Source organism: Saimiri boliviensis, chromosome 2, assembly GCF_048565385.1.
Source record: "Saimiri boliviensis isolate mSaiBol1 chromosome 2, mSaiBol1.pri, whole genome shotgun sequence".
NCBI lineage: Eukaryota > Metazoa > Chordata > Mammalia > Primates > Cebidae > Saimiri > Saimiri boliviensis.
In genome coordinates, this window is record NC_133450.1 from 168,124,718 (window position 1) to 168,142,424 (window position 17,707).

The 17,707-nt window shown below is 39.2% G+C and overlaps 1 protein-coding gene across 6 annotated transcripts in view; it reads right to left on the bottom strand.

Moving 5' to 3' along the window:
• FREM1 (FRAS1 related extracellular matrix 1) overlaps nucleotides 1-17,707 on the bottom strand; it is a 171,709-nt gene that overhangs the window by 32,492 nt on the left and 121,510 nt on the right. For 5 of the 6 annotated variants that reach the window (XM_074394856.1, XM_010338740.3, XM_074394857.1 and 2 more), the window contains 3 exons: nucleotides 12,959-13,160; nucleotides 12,083-12,227; nucleotides 2,055-2,184 (listed from right to left, as the gene is read on the bottom strand). In XM_074394856.1, coding sequence (XP_074250957.1) covers nucleotides 2,055-2,184; nucleotides 12,083-12,227; nucleotides 12,959-13,160 — 477 coding nt within the window. Of the gene's footprint in view, nucleotides 1-2,054; nucleotides 2,185-12,082; nucleotides 12,228-12,958; nucleotides 13,161-17,707 lie in introns of those variants that run through there. The other variant, XM_039475197.2, reaches the window with a different exon arrangement.

Here is a 17,707-nt window from a genome sequence, read left to right on the forward strand (position 1 = left end):
ATAAAAAATTAGTTGAGCCTGATGGTGGGCACCTGTAATCCCAGCTACTTGGGAGGCTGAGGCAGGAGAATGGCTTGAACCCGGGAGGTGTAGGTTGCAGTGAGCCGAGATGGTGCCATTGCACTCCAGCCTGGGCAATAGAGAGATTCCAGCAAAAAAAAAAAAAAAAAAAAAAAAGTGTCCTTGGCTGATTGGAAAAATAAGTCATCAAATGAAAACCCTGTGCAAGCATAACAGGCAGCTGTTACTTGTGCATCTTTTTTGAATGTTTAAGATGGTTGGGAATGTGGCATAATATATTTCTGCACCTTCTAAAGCAGAATGAAGTACATCATGAAAAGCTGAAAAATTCCTCCTTCTACAGTCTCAGACAGTATGTCCATTTCAAATCAAAGGCCCCCTCATATATTAGTTGGTTAGCAGTGGAAACATTTTGCTGAAAAAGGGTATTACTTCCTAAGCTTCCATTTTCTCTTTGTCTACAATGCCAAGGCTCCTCCAGAACCACCTTTCATTGCGGAAAGCCAGCCCATTGTACACCTGTATCCGCCATATGCTGGAAGTTGCATTTCCCCACATGGTTCCTGCATGTGTAATTACCTAGTATTTACCACCACTGAGTATACAGAATCCTATGTGGGAGAAGAAATGGTCTGAGGCAAGGTGGTTGGAGAAATCAGTCAGGTGAAGGTGCACGATTCAAAGCAGGGCAATCCACACAGGGTGAAAGCACCACCTCTTTCCCTGCTCCCAGTCACGCAGCCAAGCTCTAGTGTAAGGCTGCACGTTGTGCTCAGGGTAGAGTTGTCCTAAAAGACTCTGTCTGGGACTGTGCTTGATGAAGGCCTGCACACTCAGCTGCCAGGTTCATTGTGCACTTTCAGCATAAATAAGCATAAGGTTCCATGTAACACCATGCCTGTTCTTTCTACCTGGCAAGGTGAATGGTGGTGTGGCCCAAAACTCCAGACTAGAGCATATGGTGCTTTCTATGGAGGACAGGAGGATTATTAGAAAACCTCCAGGCAGAGTCTTCCTTATTCCATACGCAATATTCTGGAAAATTATAGGGCATACCAAGCTTTCTGCTGTCTTAATAACAAAAAAGCAACCAACAGATCTGGTAAAAAAGAACCGGTGTCCATTGGAAAGATAAATACTGAGCATAGATATGGTCAAATTTATGTTCCCAGGCTTCTGAGGGTGATTTGAATTCATTAGAAAATTGAGACTTAACAGAAATGCCCTTTCCCCAGAAGATAATATCAGTGCCCTTTTCATCAGATGGAGAGGGGGAGTCTTTACAGCTCATTATTCATCATTAGCATGTATAAGTGTTTCATGCTCTCATTCTCTTGAAGCGCTCTTGTTATAATGACTCCTAAAATAAAATTCTTCAATTCTAGAAGCCATGGGTTGTGCTTCATGGGTCACACAGACGAAAAGAAATAGCAAGTTGACTGATCTAGAATGGTTACCTGAAAATTCTTCATATTTCAGGGTGCCTGTATTAGGATATGCTCTCCTAATTTTGTATGGCTTGGACAACTCTTAAGATAGACAGGTTTAAGCTGTCTAGTTGCCTCATCAATTGAGTTTATGGGAAGTGACTGAGGTACATATTAAGAGAAAACCTCTCAGGACTGAAATTTGCTCTGGGTGCCCCACAGAATGTCTTACATACAATGTCTCTTTCTAAAGCAGAGTTAGCCCACATTCACAAAGTTGAATATAGCTCCCTGTGAAATAAATCTCCAAGTCTAAAGAGTTTATAGAAACAAATGCCAGGTCTCAAATGTAAAAATGAATTTTAAAAAATATCCCTTGTGCTCACTTCAGCAGCACATACACTAAAAAAAATCGTATCTCAGAGTTTATGCACCTAGATGATGGAGGGACAAAGAGGTTTTGTACTTAGAATCTTCAGAACGGTGGGATCTCCATGCGATTTGAAATTTCCTTGGTCACTCTGAATTTTTCTAAAAAGATATAATGAAAGATAACAACCAGCAACATAAGTTTTAGCTTGATAATCTGCATTTCAGGGTCCTTACCTTTATATCCACAAAGGCCGAGTCCATGGAATATCCCCTTCTGATAATTTCCAAAGGCACCACACCCACATTCTCACAGACTTCATATTCAGTCTGTGACCACTCAATATGAGACCACTTCAATTCCAAACTGTGTAAAAGGAAAAGAAAAGAGAAATCATAAGAACGCACGGTATATGCCTACAGGGATTCTCTGCTGAATGGACTGAGCCACTGATTCATACCATGGTGGCAAAGGTGGTTGATCAACCTACACTGATGATAGAAATTCCTTACACTCGTTTGGTACATTTTAGTTCACAAAAAATTTTTACTAACATTCTCATTTGATCCTTACAACAACCCTGTAAGGTAGACAGAGCAAATTAGAATTTCATTTTACACATGAAGAATCAAAGGTTAAAAGACTGCTGAAAAGTCCCACAGATATTTACAACTCAAAGGGGACTCAAGGTTGAATGTTTCCAAGGGAAAGGAACAGCAGTTGTTAAGTTCAAGGAGACATTCCTTTCTGGAAAAGACACAGATAGGAAGTCTTCTAACTTATCTTTTAGATAAGGATAATTGGTACAACAAGAACAATTCCAGACAGAGATCTTCTCTGAACTTGGGTTCAGTTTAGTAACAAAATATCTTTGAGGATGTGCCTAGGAATTAAAATGTACATGTGTTTCCTAAGTGTCATTTGTTTCTCTTTCTGTGCACATAAAAGGACTGTACTGGTAGGAGGCTTGGATGCGACTATACGACCAAATAATCCTGATAAATAGAGGATGGTCTTTTCTTCTACAATATATTTAGTGCAGGCATCCCCAAACTATGGCCCGCGGGCAGCATGCGGCCCCCTGAGGCCATTTATCCGGCCCCCCGCCGCACTTCGGGAAGGGGCACCTCTTTCATTGGTGGTCAGTGAGAGGAGCACAGTATGTGGTGGCCCTCCAATGGTCTGAGGGACAGTGAACTGGCCCCCTGTGTAAAAAGTTTGGGGACGCCTGATTTAGTGTGTCCAACATTTGGTGGAAATTGTCTTCTTTAAACCTCATCTAGAGAGAAACATTTTTTTCAAAACCAAAACCAAAACCAAAAGACCAAGCCTTAAAGAGGTTAAGTACCTAATTTAAAGGCAAAAAGTTGTGATAAAGTTAATAGGTAGCAGAGATGAAATTCAGGCATAAATCATTGACAAATCTTTTATTCATCCTCTACCATTTCCCTTCCCAGTTGAAGTTCTTTGTGACTCCTGTGTGAGCTCAAGCAGAGCAATACAGTTTTATCTTTACCCAGGAACATTTTCGCTTTTGAAGTCTGGCCTTTTTTTTGCTATCTGTAACCCTACTATAGAGCAAGATAAAAGACACAAGCAACCTTTGCTATGATTGTTAACTGTGCTTCCGTGGTTTTTGTTTTATTCATTTCCCTTTTATTCTAGATTTACAAAATCCTCAGTGGTGGCCTTATGTGTACTTCCCAAACTTCTAATCAGAGTCAGCCTCTTTCCTCTCAAATTTTAAGTTTATTTATTATAATTTCTTTCTTTTTTTGGTGGAACTAGAAATTCTGGGTGCGACCATATGGGAACATGAGTGCACGTATTTCAGACTCTCCAGGCTTTCCTGGGGCCATTCATATTAGGGAAGAAATTTGTCTTCAAATAACCACTGTGCCCACACTGATTATTGTCGAAGTCACATTCTATAGATTAAGTTCACCAGCTAGATACACTCAATAGCACAGGTTCATAGCTGAGTATCATGGGCTAGGGGGCAGGGGTAAGGTGAGAGCATGGAATTATTATAGGGGTTCATGAATCTATATAAACGTGCATGTTTATTTAATCAGATTTGAAATTCAGGGGCCAGGCGCAGTGGCTCAAGCCTGTAATCCCAGCACTTTGGGTAATCCAGAGGCGGGTGTATCACGAGGTCAAGAGATCGAGACCATCCTGGTTAACAAGGGGAAACCCCGTCTCCACTAAAAATACAAAAAATTAGCTGGGCATGGTGGTGCGTGCCTGTAATCCCAGCTACTCAGGAGGCTGAGACAGGAGAATTGCCTGAACCCAGGAGGTGTAGGTTGTGGTGAGCCGAGATCGTGCCATTGCACTCCAGCCTGGGTAACAAGAGCGAAACTCCGTCTCAAAAAACAAAAATAATAAAGAAATTTATTATTACTGAGTCTATTGCTACTTCATATTAATAAAATTTTAAACATGAAAACAGGATCCTTATATTAAAAAATATTGGAAATGTCATGGGTCTCTGATGCAACTGAATTATTCAAATCTGGCATAAAACAGATCAGGAAACATGAAATAAATGATTATAGTAATTCCTCTTATTCACAGTTTTGCTTTCTGAAGGTTTCAGTTACTGTGGTCAACCGTGGTCTGAAAATATTAAATGAAAAATCCCCGAAACAAAGAATTCATAAGTTTTCAACTTCATGCTGTTCTGAGTAGTGTGATGAAATCTCACAACATCCCCTGCTGTTCCACCTGGACAAAAATCATCCCTTTGTCCAGCACATCCAGGCAGTAGATGTTACCTGCCCGTTAGTCACTCCGTAGCTGGCTTGGTTATCAGATTGACTGCCACAGTATCACAGTGCTTGTGTTCAAGTCACTCTTATTTTACATAATTGTAAAATACATGATACCTACACATCTAGAACTTTACAAGAGTAGTGATGCTGGCATCCCAAGCTAGTTGTTCTATTTTAGGATTAGTTATTGTGATTAATCTCTAACTGCCTAGCTTGCACATTAAACTTTATCATAGCAATGTATGTGAAGCATAGGAAAAAGCATAGTGTACCTAGGGTTCAATACTATCTGCACTTTCAGACATCTATTCGTGGTCTTAGAACATATCTCCCAAAGATGAGGAGGGATTAGTGTGTGTTTAAAGAATTACAAGATAACAACAAAGAAATCATAAATGCCAATAGAAATATGTTGCAAAGAATCCCAAAAGGATCCAGGTAAATGAGAAAGGAAAAAAAAAAGTCAGCAAGACAGATTAGGGAAAAAAGAGAAAGATAAAATGGGAAAGAAAGGAGGGCAGTGGGAAAATATGAAACAAATTTGCATGGATTTCAGCTACATAGAGTTCAAATGAGTTTCAATGTCCAATTCTGAGAATTCATCCATTGCTAATGCTAATCATGACAAGCAAAAATCCATCAGTGCCATTCTGTAGATTCTGGTGACCTCAAGGCCTAAAGCTAAACGCAATTTGATTGCTGATCTAGATCCAGAAGGGAACCATTCAGAGGGCTGTTCAGCTTCAAGGTATAACAGGTCTTAGTGTTTGGGAATGTGCATGCATTTCCCTGATGTACCATTTGTATGCTGCATAATGCTTATAGGTCAAGGTTGCCATTACACAATGTTCTATTTTATTTTCTTAAAACTATTCCCTACAAATAATAAAGAGCTATTGAAAAGCCATGAAATTTAAGCCATGCTATATATTTTCAAGAAAAATATCTAGCAAAGGCACCTGCATACCTACTGAATGCGTACAATACATGTTTTGAATGTGATTTTTTTTTTTTTTTTTTTTTTTGCTTTTTGCAGTACTGTATTTGAGAAGATCTCTCTATGCTGAGACTGTGAGAGCTTAAACTGTACACAAACACCTGGAAGAAAAATAAGAAATGTAGTCAATCACTCGGGAATTTTCCCTGCAAGAAGCCACACAACTATATGCCTGGCATCATGTAGGTGTCCAGATGCAGGAGCCCAGGAGAGAAGTCTGTAAAGTTCTAGATGTGTAGGTCTCATGTAGATAAAGTTGATTCATATCTTTCCATTCTAACAATGCTTCCATTTTCCTGTCACCTTTGATTGAAGCTCATTCTATGGCCAGAACTGAATGCCATGAACATACTTCATGTGAAACCCATATGGCAATAGCTTCAAATCATTTAGCAGGAGGATAAAACTCCTTAAGCCTCTAAATCAGGCTTTCCCATCCATTTTGGAGCAGACAGTTCTTTGCTGTGGGATGCTGTCCTGTGTGGGAAAGATGTTCAACAGCATCCTTGCCCACCTCACAGTAGATGCAGTTGATCCCTGCCTGTCTTGCATTAGATGCAGGAGCACCACTTCCTCTAGTCACAACAACCAAACCTGTTTCTGGACCTTGACAAGTGGGTGAAAAGTCACCCCCACTTGAGGGCTTCCTCCTTATGTGATTTTAAGGTGTTTGCCACAATAGAAAAAGCTGGTTCACCAGAAGGCAGAGGTTGCAGTGAGCCGAGATCACACCACTGCACTCCAGCCTGGGTGGAAGAGCAACACTCCATCTCAAAAAAAAAAAAAGAAAGAAAAAGCTGGTTCAATGTGAAGCTAAATTCGGATCCGTGAAAACCGCTGTTGTGTCTGGAAGACATGGCATAGAGCAGTGGAAATAAAATCGGATTCGAACTTGTGAGGCTTCAGGTCTGTCACTCACCAGCTCTAAGCAGTCGGGTATAGGAAATGTTTAAACACCCAGTTTAAAATCACGATCTCTTTTCCAAACACAGCACCTCTGATCCCCCTTAGCAAGATCAAGTGTTTCATTTTCCAAAGCATGTACCACGTACAGCAAGCATACAATCATTGATTTAGATCCTACATATGCTCCAAGGAAGCACAGGTATTTGGTTCACTGTGATAACACAGGTGTCTTGTAGAGTGTCTAAAACATGGTGCGTGCACAATAAATGTTTGTTAACTGAATGAATGAATCTTGTTTATCCCAGTGTTTCCTGAGCTAAGTTGACCATTGATATGGTTTGGTTGTGCCCCCACATCTTGAATTCTCCTCATCCTGAGTTGTAGCTCCCATAATTCCCACATGTTGTGGGATGGACCTGGTGGGAGATAACTGAATCATGGGGGCTATTTACCCCACACTGCTCTCATGGTCATGAATAAATCTCATGAGATCTGATGATTTTATAAGGGGCTTCCCTTTTCGCTTGGCTCTCTCATTCTCTCTTGCCTGCCACCATGTAAGACATAACTTTCGCCTTCTGCCATGATGGTGAGTCCTCCCCAACTACGTGGAACTGTGAGTCCACTAAACCTCTTTTTCTTTATAAATCACCTGGTCTCAGGTATATCTTTATTAGCAGCATGAAAATGGACTAATACAACCATCAAAAATGTTTTTCTTCCCAACCTTACTAACGTCATCTTTCACACACTTGGAAAAAAAATGCTAGGCTAGATCCTCACATGTTCTCTCTAGCCCTGACTTACTCTGGATTCTTTGACTATTGTTAGGCTTTATTAGCATAGAGAGAAAGATGGCATTGATAAGTGAGCATTCAAACATAATTAATAATTTCTTAAAACATATGTATGCTATGTTCTAAGGCATATCTGTAGTTCTTAAGACTTGGCATTGTCTGGAGATGGTATTAACTACCACAGTGGGGAAGAGGATGGTGCTGGCCTTCAGCTGAGAGAGGCCTGGCGTGCTGCTGAACGCTCTGCAATGCCCAGGACACTCCCCTGTGATACGGAATGATCTGTCCCAAAATGCCTATAGTGTCACGGTTGAGATACCCTGTCTTGGGGTAATAAATATGTTCTTTCTGATATTTTATTTTCTGGCTATTTGATTCACTGATGAAGAAACAATAAGCTGAAACAAATACCTGCAGTTAAATCACTAGTTTGGGAATTGGGGCTTTAATCCAGGTTAACAAGAGTCCATGAAAAAGAAACATAGACTCTTCATGCCTCAGTTTCCTTGCTTCCTATAATAATGTAATTATGACAAATTAAAAATGTAATAATGATGAGTCTGTACTTCAAAGGGGTTAAGTGAACCTTCAGGAATTCTCATCAAGTATTTTGAGCTTCTCAGTAAAAGGTTTATAGAAGCTAAAGTTGTGATTAAATTGCTATCTTTATAACTATATCTTCATTTATAATCAAGTAGCATATGACAAGAATTCCTAGAAATGTTAAAAAACATTTTTTCAAGTATTCAATCTAAGACTTACCAATTCAAAGATGATGCTATTAAACTCCATAATGGAATGCTATGAACACCTGTGTTTTCATTTTTCTCCTTTTCTCTTGATAATGGGGAAAGAGTGTTTAGCCAAGAGGCAGCAGAGTGAGTACCCAAAACAAGTGCTTTGGAATCAAGCACACCTTGTAACCACTGATTAGTGTGTGATTACGGTCAGTTACTCAGTCTCTCTGGGCCTTGGTTTTCATTATCTTAAAAATGAGGAAAATTACACTCATGTCAAATGATTAAAATTAAAATTAGTTAATATGTATAAAGCACCTGTACACAGTGGGTGCTTAATAAGTGCTATTTTCCTGCGCTTCCTCTGTGCTTTCCTAAGATCTAGTCTGAAGAGAAAACCTTAACTCCTGGCTTGCAGGTAATGTGCAGGTATCAGCCAACAGTTCCAACCTCTTCCTTTACCAGGTGTTTCAGAAAAGCTGCTAAACATTGCAGTTTACCTGATGGAAATTCCTTTTATTCTTTTGTCCCTTATCTTTTAAAGCCAAAAATGGATGATAGAACCATTAGAATGTGGGTTCCAGAGAGAAGGGAAGATTCAGAGTGCTGAACTGGAGAGAAGCCACTGAGTTAGCGAGGACTTCCGCATTCAACTTTGCTTTTGAAGTTCACTTTTCTCCAGTGGGCACAAGAAAGAGGTCTACATGGAAGCTGTATTAGAAAAACCACCTTGGTCAGAAGTTGGCCACATTCCATGGTCCACGAAGGTGCTTTTGATGAATGATGTGGGTCCTGCCTAAGTTAGTTTGGGACTTCTACAGATCATCTTGGAGATTCAACTCGGACTAGAAAACAGTCACGAGCCTGTGAGCGGTGTAGCCAACGTGTGAGCCAATAAGATGAACACTCACTTAGGTCTGGAGGTCAGGGTTCATGCTCCAGTGACTTCAGGATAATTACTGGAACGCCTTGAGCCTGATTTCCTTATCCTCAGAGGATTGCGTTTCGCAGATAAAATTAGGCAACTCATGAAAACACCTAGTACAGTGCCTGAAATTTAGGCACTTAGCAAAATCTAAATCTTTAAGCAAATTCCCATGGATATCAGCATTATAAAATAATTTCTATTTACAATAAAGTGACTCCCAGATGTATTCCATGAAAATCTTGTTCCCTGAGCTATTCTGCGTGTGAGTGGTGTGGTGGGTAGAGAGAGGTGATTCTATAGCCCCGTTCAGTTGAGATTTGCTGCCGAGGCTCCATCTCTGAGAGACTCCCAATCCACATGCACACCTCGATGATTCTAGGCTGTGATGCAGTTAAACAAGCATTCAAACTAGCTCGCTGCCAAAAACTTGATGAAAGCATTTCCTAACACTTTTGACAGTGGAGCATCTATTCATCCTTCAGGAATGATACTCCACAGGAATCCTGCAATAGCCAAAACTGACCAGCAGTCAAGATGCTGAATTTCCTACTGAACATAGGTCCCTCCCATGCTACAAAACAGGCCTATTTCTGTTCCAGATGGCACCCCGCAGTCCCTTTAGCTTTATCACAGAGGTTTCACCTCTTCAAATATGAAGAATATTAATCCATTAATCCTGTCTAAGCCAAAGAACAATACAAAGTTCCACAGCATTTAGCTGGTTGATTAATATGCATATTGATTATTCACTTTGTGATTCATTCCAGGATCAATTTCTGATTAGAGGCAGGCTTTCTAATACACCAAATGTTTCTGGGATACTTCTTCAGTCATTGCTGTTCCTACATGAATTAACTACAGTAGCAATCACCACCACAAGTTACATTTGTTAAGGACTTTAAATACAAAGATGCCTTCATATACATTATACTTTTCATTTGTTTCTCTAAACAAATTGTAGTATCTTCCCCATTTCACAGAAGATATAATTAAGGTTTGAACAGTCACTAGATAAAGGGCAGAGCCAAAGCTCAAACCTTGTCCTCCAGCTCCAAATTTACTGGTTTATAATCTATAGTATAAATTCTAGTGTGTCAGATATAAAGTTCACACTGATAGAGAGATCAATAATTTACATTTAGAAAACCCTGGCCAGGCGCGGTGGCTCAGGCCTGTAATCCCAGCACTTTGGGAGGCCGAGGCGGGCGGATCACAAAGTCAAAAGATCAAGACCATTCTGGCCAACGTGGTGAAACCCCTGCTCTACTAAATATACAAAAATCTGCCAGGCATGGTGGCAGGTGCCTGTAATCCCAGCTACTCAGGAGGCTGAGGCAGGAGAATCACTTGAACCAGGGAGGTGGAGGTTGCAGTGAGTCAAGATCGTGCTCCTGCCCTCCAGCCTGGTGACAGAGCGAGACTCCGTCTCAAAAACAACAACAGAACCCCAGGACCTAGATGAGTAAGTATTCCTTCTTTCTTGCTTGGGTGGCTGAAAGACAAGCCTGCTGTTCCCTTCCCTTCAGGCCAGATGGACACGGTCCTTTAAAGGGGCAAGAAGTTCTTTACTGCACTGAGAAAAACCATGCACTCTGCAGCCAGGTTTCCTTGGGCCGGAGGCCCAGCTCCTTCACTAATTAGCTGCGTCCGCCTTAGAAAAGTCACTTTCTAGCTCTGCCTTCAGTTTTCTCACATATAAATTTGTCAAAAAAGTAATGTCCATTTATTAATTTTTGGGGGGCAGGTTTTTTTTTTTTTTACATTTTCTTGAGAATTGGAAGATACTTGTCTGACCTTGCAAGTAGCTGACATTTTTTTCTATAAAGACTGTGACCCTGAAGATTTATTTCTCTTAGGCAGAGATGGTTTAATGGGCGAAGGTCATCTGTTTTACGTTTTGTAATCTCAAGATTACATTTTAATATCAGGAGCCAGATCTACTTGGTTCTCACCTATTCCCCAGCTCCTAGTACTGTGCACCTGACATATAATAGCCACTCGATAAAAGTCTGTGGAGTTAATAAATCTGGGCCAGGCTCTACATTTTATCAGGTAACCACTGGGACCCCGGGAATGCGTTTTGCTAAGAAAAGGATGCTAGCTTTTTTCTGACAATGACTACAGTGGCCTCTGCTGGTCAGTTTTTGGAACTACAATTCAGGATCGGAAAGAAAAAGCAAGAATTCTGAAGACTGCAGAAGAGTTTCTCAGCTTTCTTTCCTTCATCTATACACCATCATAAAAGGACCATAACAGAGCTGTGTCACTTATGGTGCTTAGTGTGCCTAGGATATGGTGACTACTAAAACAAGGATACGTATACAACTTTTCTTTGAGGTGCCTGGGAAAAGCATCAAAAACAAAAACAATGAAACAACAGCTCAGTACCAGAAGAACTGCACTCTGACAGAGCTTTCTATGACCGTCTATTAGCTGGTAAGCTATTCAAGTTCTACATTCAAGAAAAGTCTAGAACAGGGACCTAGTCAGTGAAATTGCTACAGTCTTTTAATCTTGATAATTTTCAAGATTTGTTACTCTTGCTATGTGTAAGGTGTCAAACCCTTACACACCTTCCAAAATCTATTTTCCTCTTTATAGTATCTTCATCTTACCTAGGATAAGTTTACGACCTTATAAACATACTGTCAAGTAAGTGCAATTTTCTTCATAGAGAAAGAGAAGGTGTTTGGCTAACTCTGCTTGACTATCTCATTCCTCTCGACAGCAGATATTTTAGAAGGCTATTGTTACTAACATGGTCCTAGAGTGACCTCTTGCTGCACAATTGCTACATAAACCTGCAAACTCAGCGTCGGATGCTAGTGAACTGTTAAGACAGAAACCTCCCTGTGTATAAAAAGTGTGTACACTGACATGCATGATGTGAACATCAACTTAGCTTTTTAATGTTTCTGTACTCTGTAAAGCTATTGGCTTTCCTATTATAAAGCAGTAATTTTTTTTTAAATTCCTTCTCCAAATAAATTCTATGAGCTTGTGAAATTGTCTATTAATTTATCTTCTTAGGTTCTGTTTTAAAAAGAATATTTCCCTTTCCTAATATTCAGATAAATTCTGGATGTAACATATAGGACTACTGAATAAGCAAGAGAATTTACATTTGAGGAGTGGCCGAGTTCCCTGTGGGATCCGTGATTTGAAATTCCATGGTATCTGAATTTACTTCCAAAGATGGGTTTATGATGTAAAGAATAGTCTTACTGTTTAAGTCCCTTTGGCTAAATTTCTCATGGATAAATTCACCTACAAAAAACAAATAAATGAATATCATGGGTAATCAAAACATTAAATAAGCTAATAAAATTGTACAGCTATTTTATTTTAAATACAGCTTTAAAAGCAGCTAATGTACATTTTAAAAAAAGAAATTAACTTTACTGTAACTATCTTAAAACTCAAATGCAATGAGCTTAAATTAGGCATTAAATTGACTAAGAAATATTTGCCTTAAAGAACATACAAAAATAAAGAGAAGGGGAGTAGAAAGATACAGTAATAAAAATCTGTAATTCTGTACCATCCTGTTTAATGATGTATTATAATCATCATGCTCAGAAAGTAGAAATTATAAACAATCCAGAGAAACCATTAGGAAAAAAATCAAGAACTTAAAAAAAATGATCTGACATCATTTAGAATCACTTAGAATTCATGATAGAAGAAAAAATTTGTCACAAATATGAAATTTGGTCCTGACACTGTGTTCCTCTGAACATATTATAATCAGCTCTTGAGAAAAAATTATAAATATCAATAGTTGTATATCAGCATTTGTTTCTTCCAGTCAGGATACATTTAGGAAGGCTTAGACTCAAACCCTCTTTAGGACCAATATTGATTTATAAACGGCATCTATCAGTAAGCCCTGGGGAGTGTTTACCAAATGGGCCTGCACTTAATTAAATTACTCTCCAGCCCTGCCAGCCACTGGGTATTTTAAAATGAGCAATTATAAGGATTAAGGAAGTCAGTACCTGTTGTTGTGTTCTCCAGATGTCCATGTTTTGGACCTTGTAAAATTTTAAAGATGATCTGATCATCCTCAGTGTCAGGGTCTGATGCCTTCAGCACGCGGGAAGTGATGTAAATTCCGTAGCAGCCATTTTTCAGGAGCCCCACTTGAGAAGGGGAATGCAAGAGTGTGATACGTGGAGCTGTTTTGTCCAACTGGTCCACCTGGATCATCAATGATGACATTCAATGTTATCCAGAGGCCCCTCATCCCCATGCAACGTTGGGCTTTACTGGTTCAACAATGACACACAGTCCTGCATTTCAGATTCTTTATACTCTTCATTAGCGGATTCCTGCTAAAGACTGTCCTGTTCACAACAGCCTCAGAACTATCACCGTGCTTGGAACAGAGGCCAACTTTCCACTGTAAACCTTGATCCCACTTTATCAATGTGCCTACTGCCTGACTCCCACTTAGGATACACGTTTCGATAAGGCAGGCATCAGGTCTTTTACCCCTGTGGATTCCCTGCCCTTGGTACAGTGCCTGAACCATAACAGAAGCCCAGGGAATGTCTATTAAACGAATACACTAAAATTAACCCAAGAATTCTAGAGCAGACTTCATGTTAACTCCACAGAAGAACTGCCCCCATTTTCCTGGTGTTTAGTGATTTATAGACACAAAACTGTAAGAGTTTACAAATATATAGAATTTTAGGGGGGGGGGTAGGCAAGTCTTTTTTTCAACTGTCAAAAATGCTGAATAAAAATAGAGATACCTCAGTAAGGAAAAAGTGAAAGGTGATTATTTCTGGATAATTTGCATATTTGTTTCACTGAGGATGAGAGCCAGGTACCTGAACAGGTGGACTCGATTTGTGAAGATGGCGATGAACAATAACTCACAAGTGAGAACAGAAGTGTAGTTTCAAACATAACAAAGGACCTCGTTCAGTCTGTATAGAGCTCAGCCCACCTTGCCTTTTGCAAGAGGACTGTTGTAGGTTAAGGATAGAACAGGTTTGGTTGGATTAGAACAGATTCACTGCTGATACTAGCAAACAGGTACAAGAATCTTCATTTGCCTTACTCCTAATCTCTCAGTTCTTTACTTCATTTACCACAAAATGATATCACTGTAAATCTCAGTTTACCCTAACAAAGTAAAAAATTCATGTCAATGATAAGACCAAGTAGATTTCTGTGTATTATGATACAGTGAGCTACTCTGTAGCTATTAAAAAGAATAAGGAAGATGAATTGATAGTGAAAATTTTCCACAATTTTGCTATAACTGAAAAGCTCCAGAAAAATGCAGAATAGAATTAGAATTATAATACTACTTTTGTTAATATATATATATATATATTTATCTATACATAATGTTTGTATAGACATAGGCAAAAGTCTTGGAGCATTTGCACAGATCTGTTCATTTGTTTTGGGGTAGGGAAAGATTACAGCTCCTCCTCTGTTTAATTCATAAGAAAGTTTGTCACAACCAACCATTTTTTACTCTCAAATTGGCAAGATTCTTTAAAAAAAAAACAGAAATAATTATAACTCATGATGACGAATATGTGAAGAAACAGATATTTTTATATTTTGCTCGTAGGGGTGCAAAATAGTGAAAAATTTTCTGTATTTTGCAGAAACAGATACATATGCAAAAATAATTAGATATATATTCACTAAAACACTACTTATAATAGCAATTTACAAAAAGCATGCAAAACTCCACCAGGGGATTTATAAACCATCTCTACCTGAGGCTGAATTTCATGCAGCCTTTAAAAATCATGTTATCAGGAATATGATTAGTTATCAAGTACTATCAGGAATAGTTAATGACATAAGGAAATGTTCAGAATACATGAAGTGGAAACAGTCAATATGCATAATAGTATAAATAATATAATCCCATTTTTAATTGAACAAAATAAAAGAATGGAAGAAAGTCACCATCAATAGTTATCTTTGAGTGGTATGGTTGTGAAGAATTTTTTTCTCATGGTTTATAAATTATTTACAATACATAATTATTTTATAAACTGAAAAAGCAACAGACATTTTCAAAAGTCACATTATTCTACTCTCCTGAAGAGTATGGGCAGCATCTTGCAGAGCAGTGAGGTTGGGTGTCAAGCTGTCATCGTGGCCCAGGAGGGAAGAAGTTCCCACAACCATGTGGCCAGTAGAAGAGACGGTCAGTGGAAGAAGAGGAAAATTAAAGTACTTCCAAGCTATGTAAGAAATACCTGGGCCAGGCGCGGCGGCTCATGCCTGTAATCCCAGCACTTTGGGAGGCTGAGGCGGGTGGATCATGAGGTCAAGAGATCGAGACCATCCTGGTCAACATGGTGAAACCCCGTCTCTACTAAAAATACAAAAAATTAGCTGGGCATGGTGGCGCATGCCTGTAATCCCAGCTACTTAGGAGGCTGAGGCAGGAGAATTGCTTGAGCCCAGGAGGCGGAGGTTGCGGTGAGCCGAGATCGCACCATTGCACTCCAGCCTGGGTAACAAGAGCGAAACTCTGTCTCAAAAAAAGAAAAAAAAAGAAAAAAGAAATACCCAAAGTTGACGTTAAATAAACAGCTGAATGTAGGATAGTTGTTTTATTTTGGTTATGGATGTTATAATTCCTTAAAAATGAAAGTGTGACAAAAGTAAGAAATGCCTGTTGCGATCATGTGTTTTCAAAAAAGCTAACATCTAAGCTCTAGCAACAAGGCTCCTTGTCGTGTCTCTGATCACATTAAAATATACCCTAGGTCTTATTCAACTTCTAGCTTCGTCAAAAGTAGATCTTCTGGCTCAGGATACCAGAAGCATTTTAAAATATTGGATTGCAATGTTTTTTTTAAAGAAATCTCTATCCTCTGAAAAGTTGTGTTGGACTTACTGAAAATGTACAGAAAGCATAACGTGACATTTTTCTCCCTCACCTGAACCCTTTAAAGAAGAAGTACAAATTGCATCCGTTGCAATAATCTTGATCAGACATAAAAGATTTCCTATGTCTGAAATGTCTAAAAGGAATGTCAGGTTGTGCCTGCTGGTGTCCGTCAAATACACCCGTGTTTTGCCCTCAATTACTCAGGTACCACCAGAAGAGGTCAACGTCCATATTGTCTCAGCAGAAAACTCTCTAGAGGGTAAGACCCTGATAGCGTCAACTCTCCTACACTGCTGGTGAGATCAATCACTTTTTAAAGCCTCTTGATTTCTCTGCTAAAAGAGACTGAGGGTTCCGGGGAATTATGGGAGAAAGTTTGAAGCTTATCTTGCGGAGTTTTTACACATAATGTTTTTGACTTGTTTTGTTTTGTTTTGCAATGAAAACCTCATACTTTTGACAAAAAAAGCTTTACAATATATGTCCAACATTTTCCTATCAGCAAATTCCACAACTTGCAATAGATGACTCTCTTATTAAGATGAGTGCTGGCGTTGGGAGATACCTAATTTAAGTTCTGGTACTTTCTCCAATCTCCACCCTCTTTTCCATCTGTGCTTTAGAGTGTAGGAAGGAACTCTGACATCTGCACTCAGAATTTAGAATTCATATAAATTTGCAGCCAAAGAGACCCAGAGAAGTATCCCTGACTGGACAGTACAGAGACATGTCTCAACCCAGGGTGAGGAGTCAAGAATCAATAAAAGACACTAACAGACTGAAGAGTGGAATGGGACCAAGATCAATTAAAACATACGATAAAAATAATTTTAATACAAAGTGCTTCTTACACACTGTGTTCATGATGTCAATATCTTCTTTTTTCTCCCAGTGCCGCATCATTTCATCGTATTTTCTGGACCTCCCAACTGCCAAGGACTCATCCAACGCCCACTCTATGCTCTCAAGACTTGTCCCATACACAGAGTCTGGGAGGCTTCATTTTACGTATCAACTTCCCACCGTGTGTTTTAGATGGAATTAACATTTACATCAGTACATTTTGAGTTAAAGAGATCATCCTCCATAATGCAAGTGGGCTTAAACCAATCAATTGTAGGCCTTAGAAGAAAAGATTGAGGTCCCCCAAAAAGGAAGGAACATTGCCTCCAGACTGCCTTTGGGCTAAAGATTGCAACGTTAACTCCTGCTAAAATTTGTAGCCTGCTAACCTGCCCTGTGTATTTTAGACATGTCAAGCCCTGCAATCACATGAGCCAATGAGTCAATTCCCTAAAATAAATCTCTCTCTCTCTCTTTCTTTCTCTCAGCAAGGGAAAATGTAACTATATTACTAGTCAGAAAGTATTCTAAAGTAAGAGACAAATTTTATCTATTTTGTGTTTGGTGAGAGTGTGTAGAAAAGGGTGAACTACTTCCAAGGAGAGTAGATACAAGGGTTTGAGAGCCAGAATATACTTGATGTGTTTTGACTTAAAAAAGAGAAACACATTATGCCCTACAGAAATCCTTGTAATAGTCAACAAATGTGGCAGTGTAGTGCCATAGAAAGGACATAGAATTTGGGATCAGAAAGACTTGAGATCTTTGTGTGTATTTGTGTATTTGATCAAATTATTTAACTCCTGAACTTGTATCCTCATCTATAAAATGTCAATAATAAAACTTGCTTCATAGGAATTTTATGAGAATCAAATGAGATTTATGTGGAGTGGGTCTGGCCTGCAGTTAACACTAAAGAAACTGCAATTGCTGCTATTAATACCCTCATCATTATTACATGTGTAATAGTGTAAAGATGCTGCCTCGTAAGTTTCAACATCAAATATGTTTCAGGCCATATGCT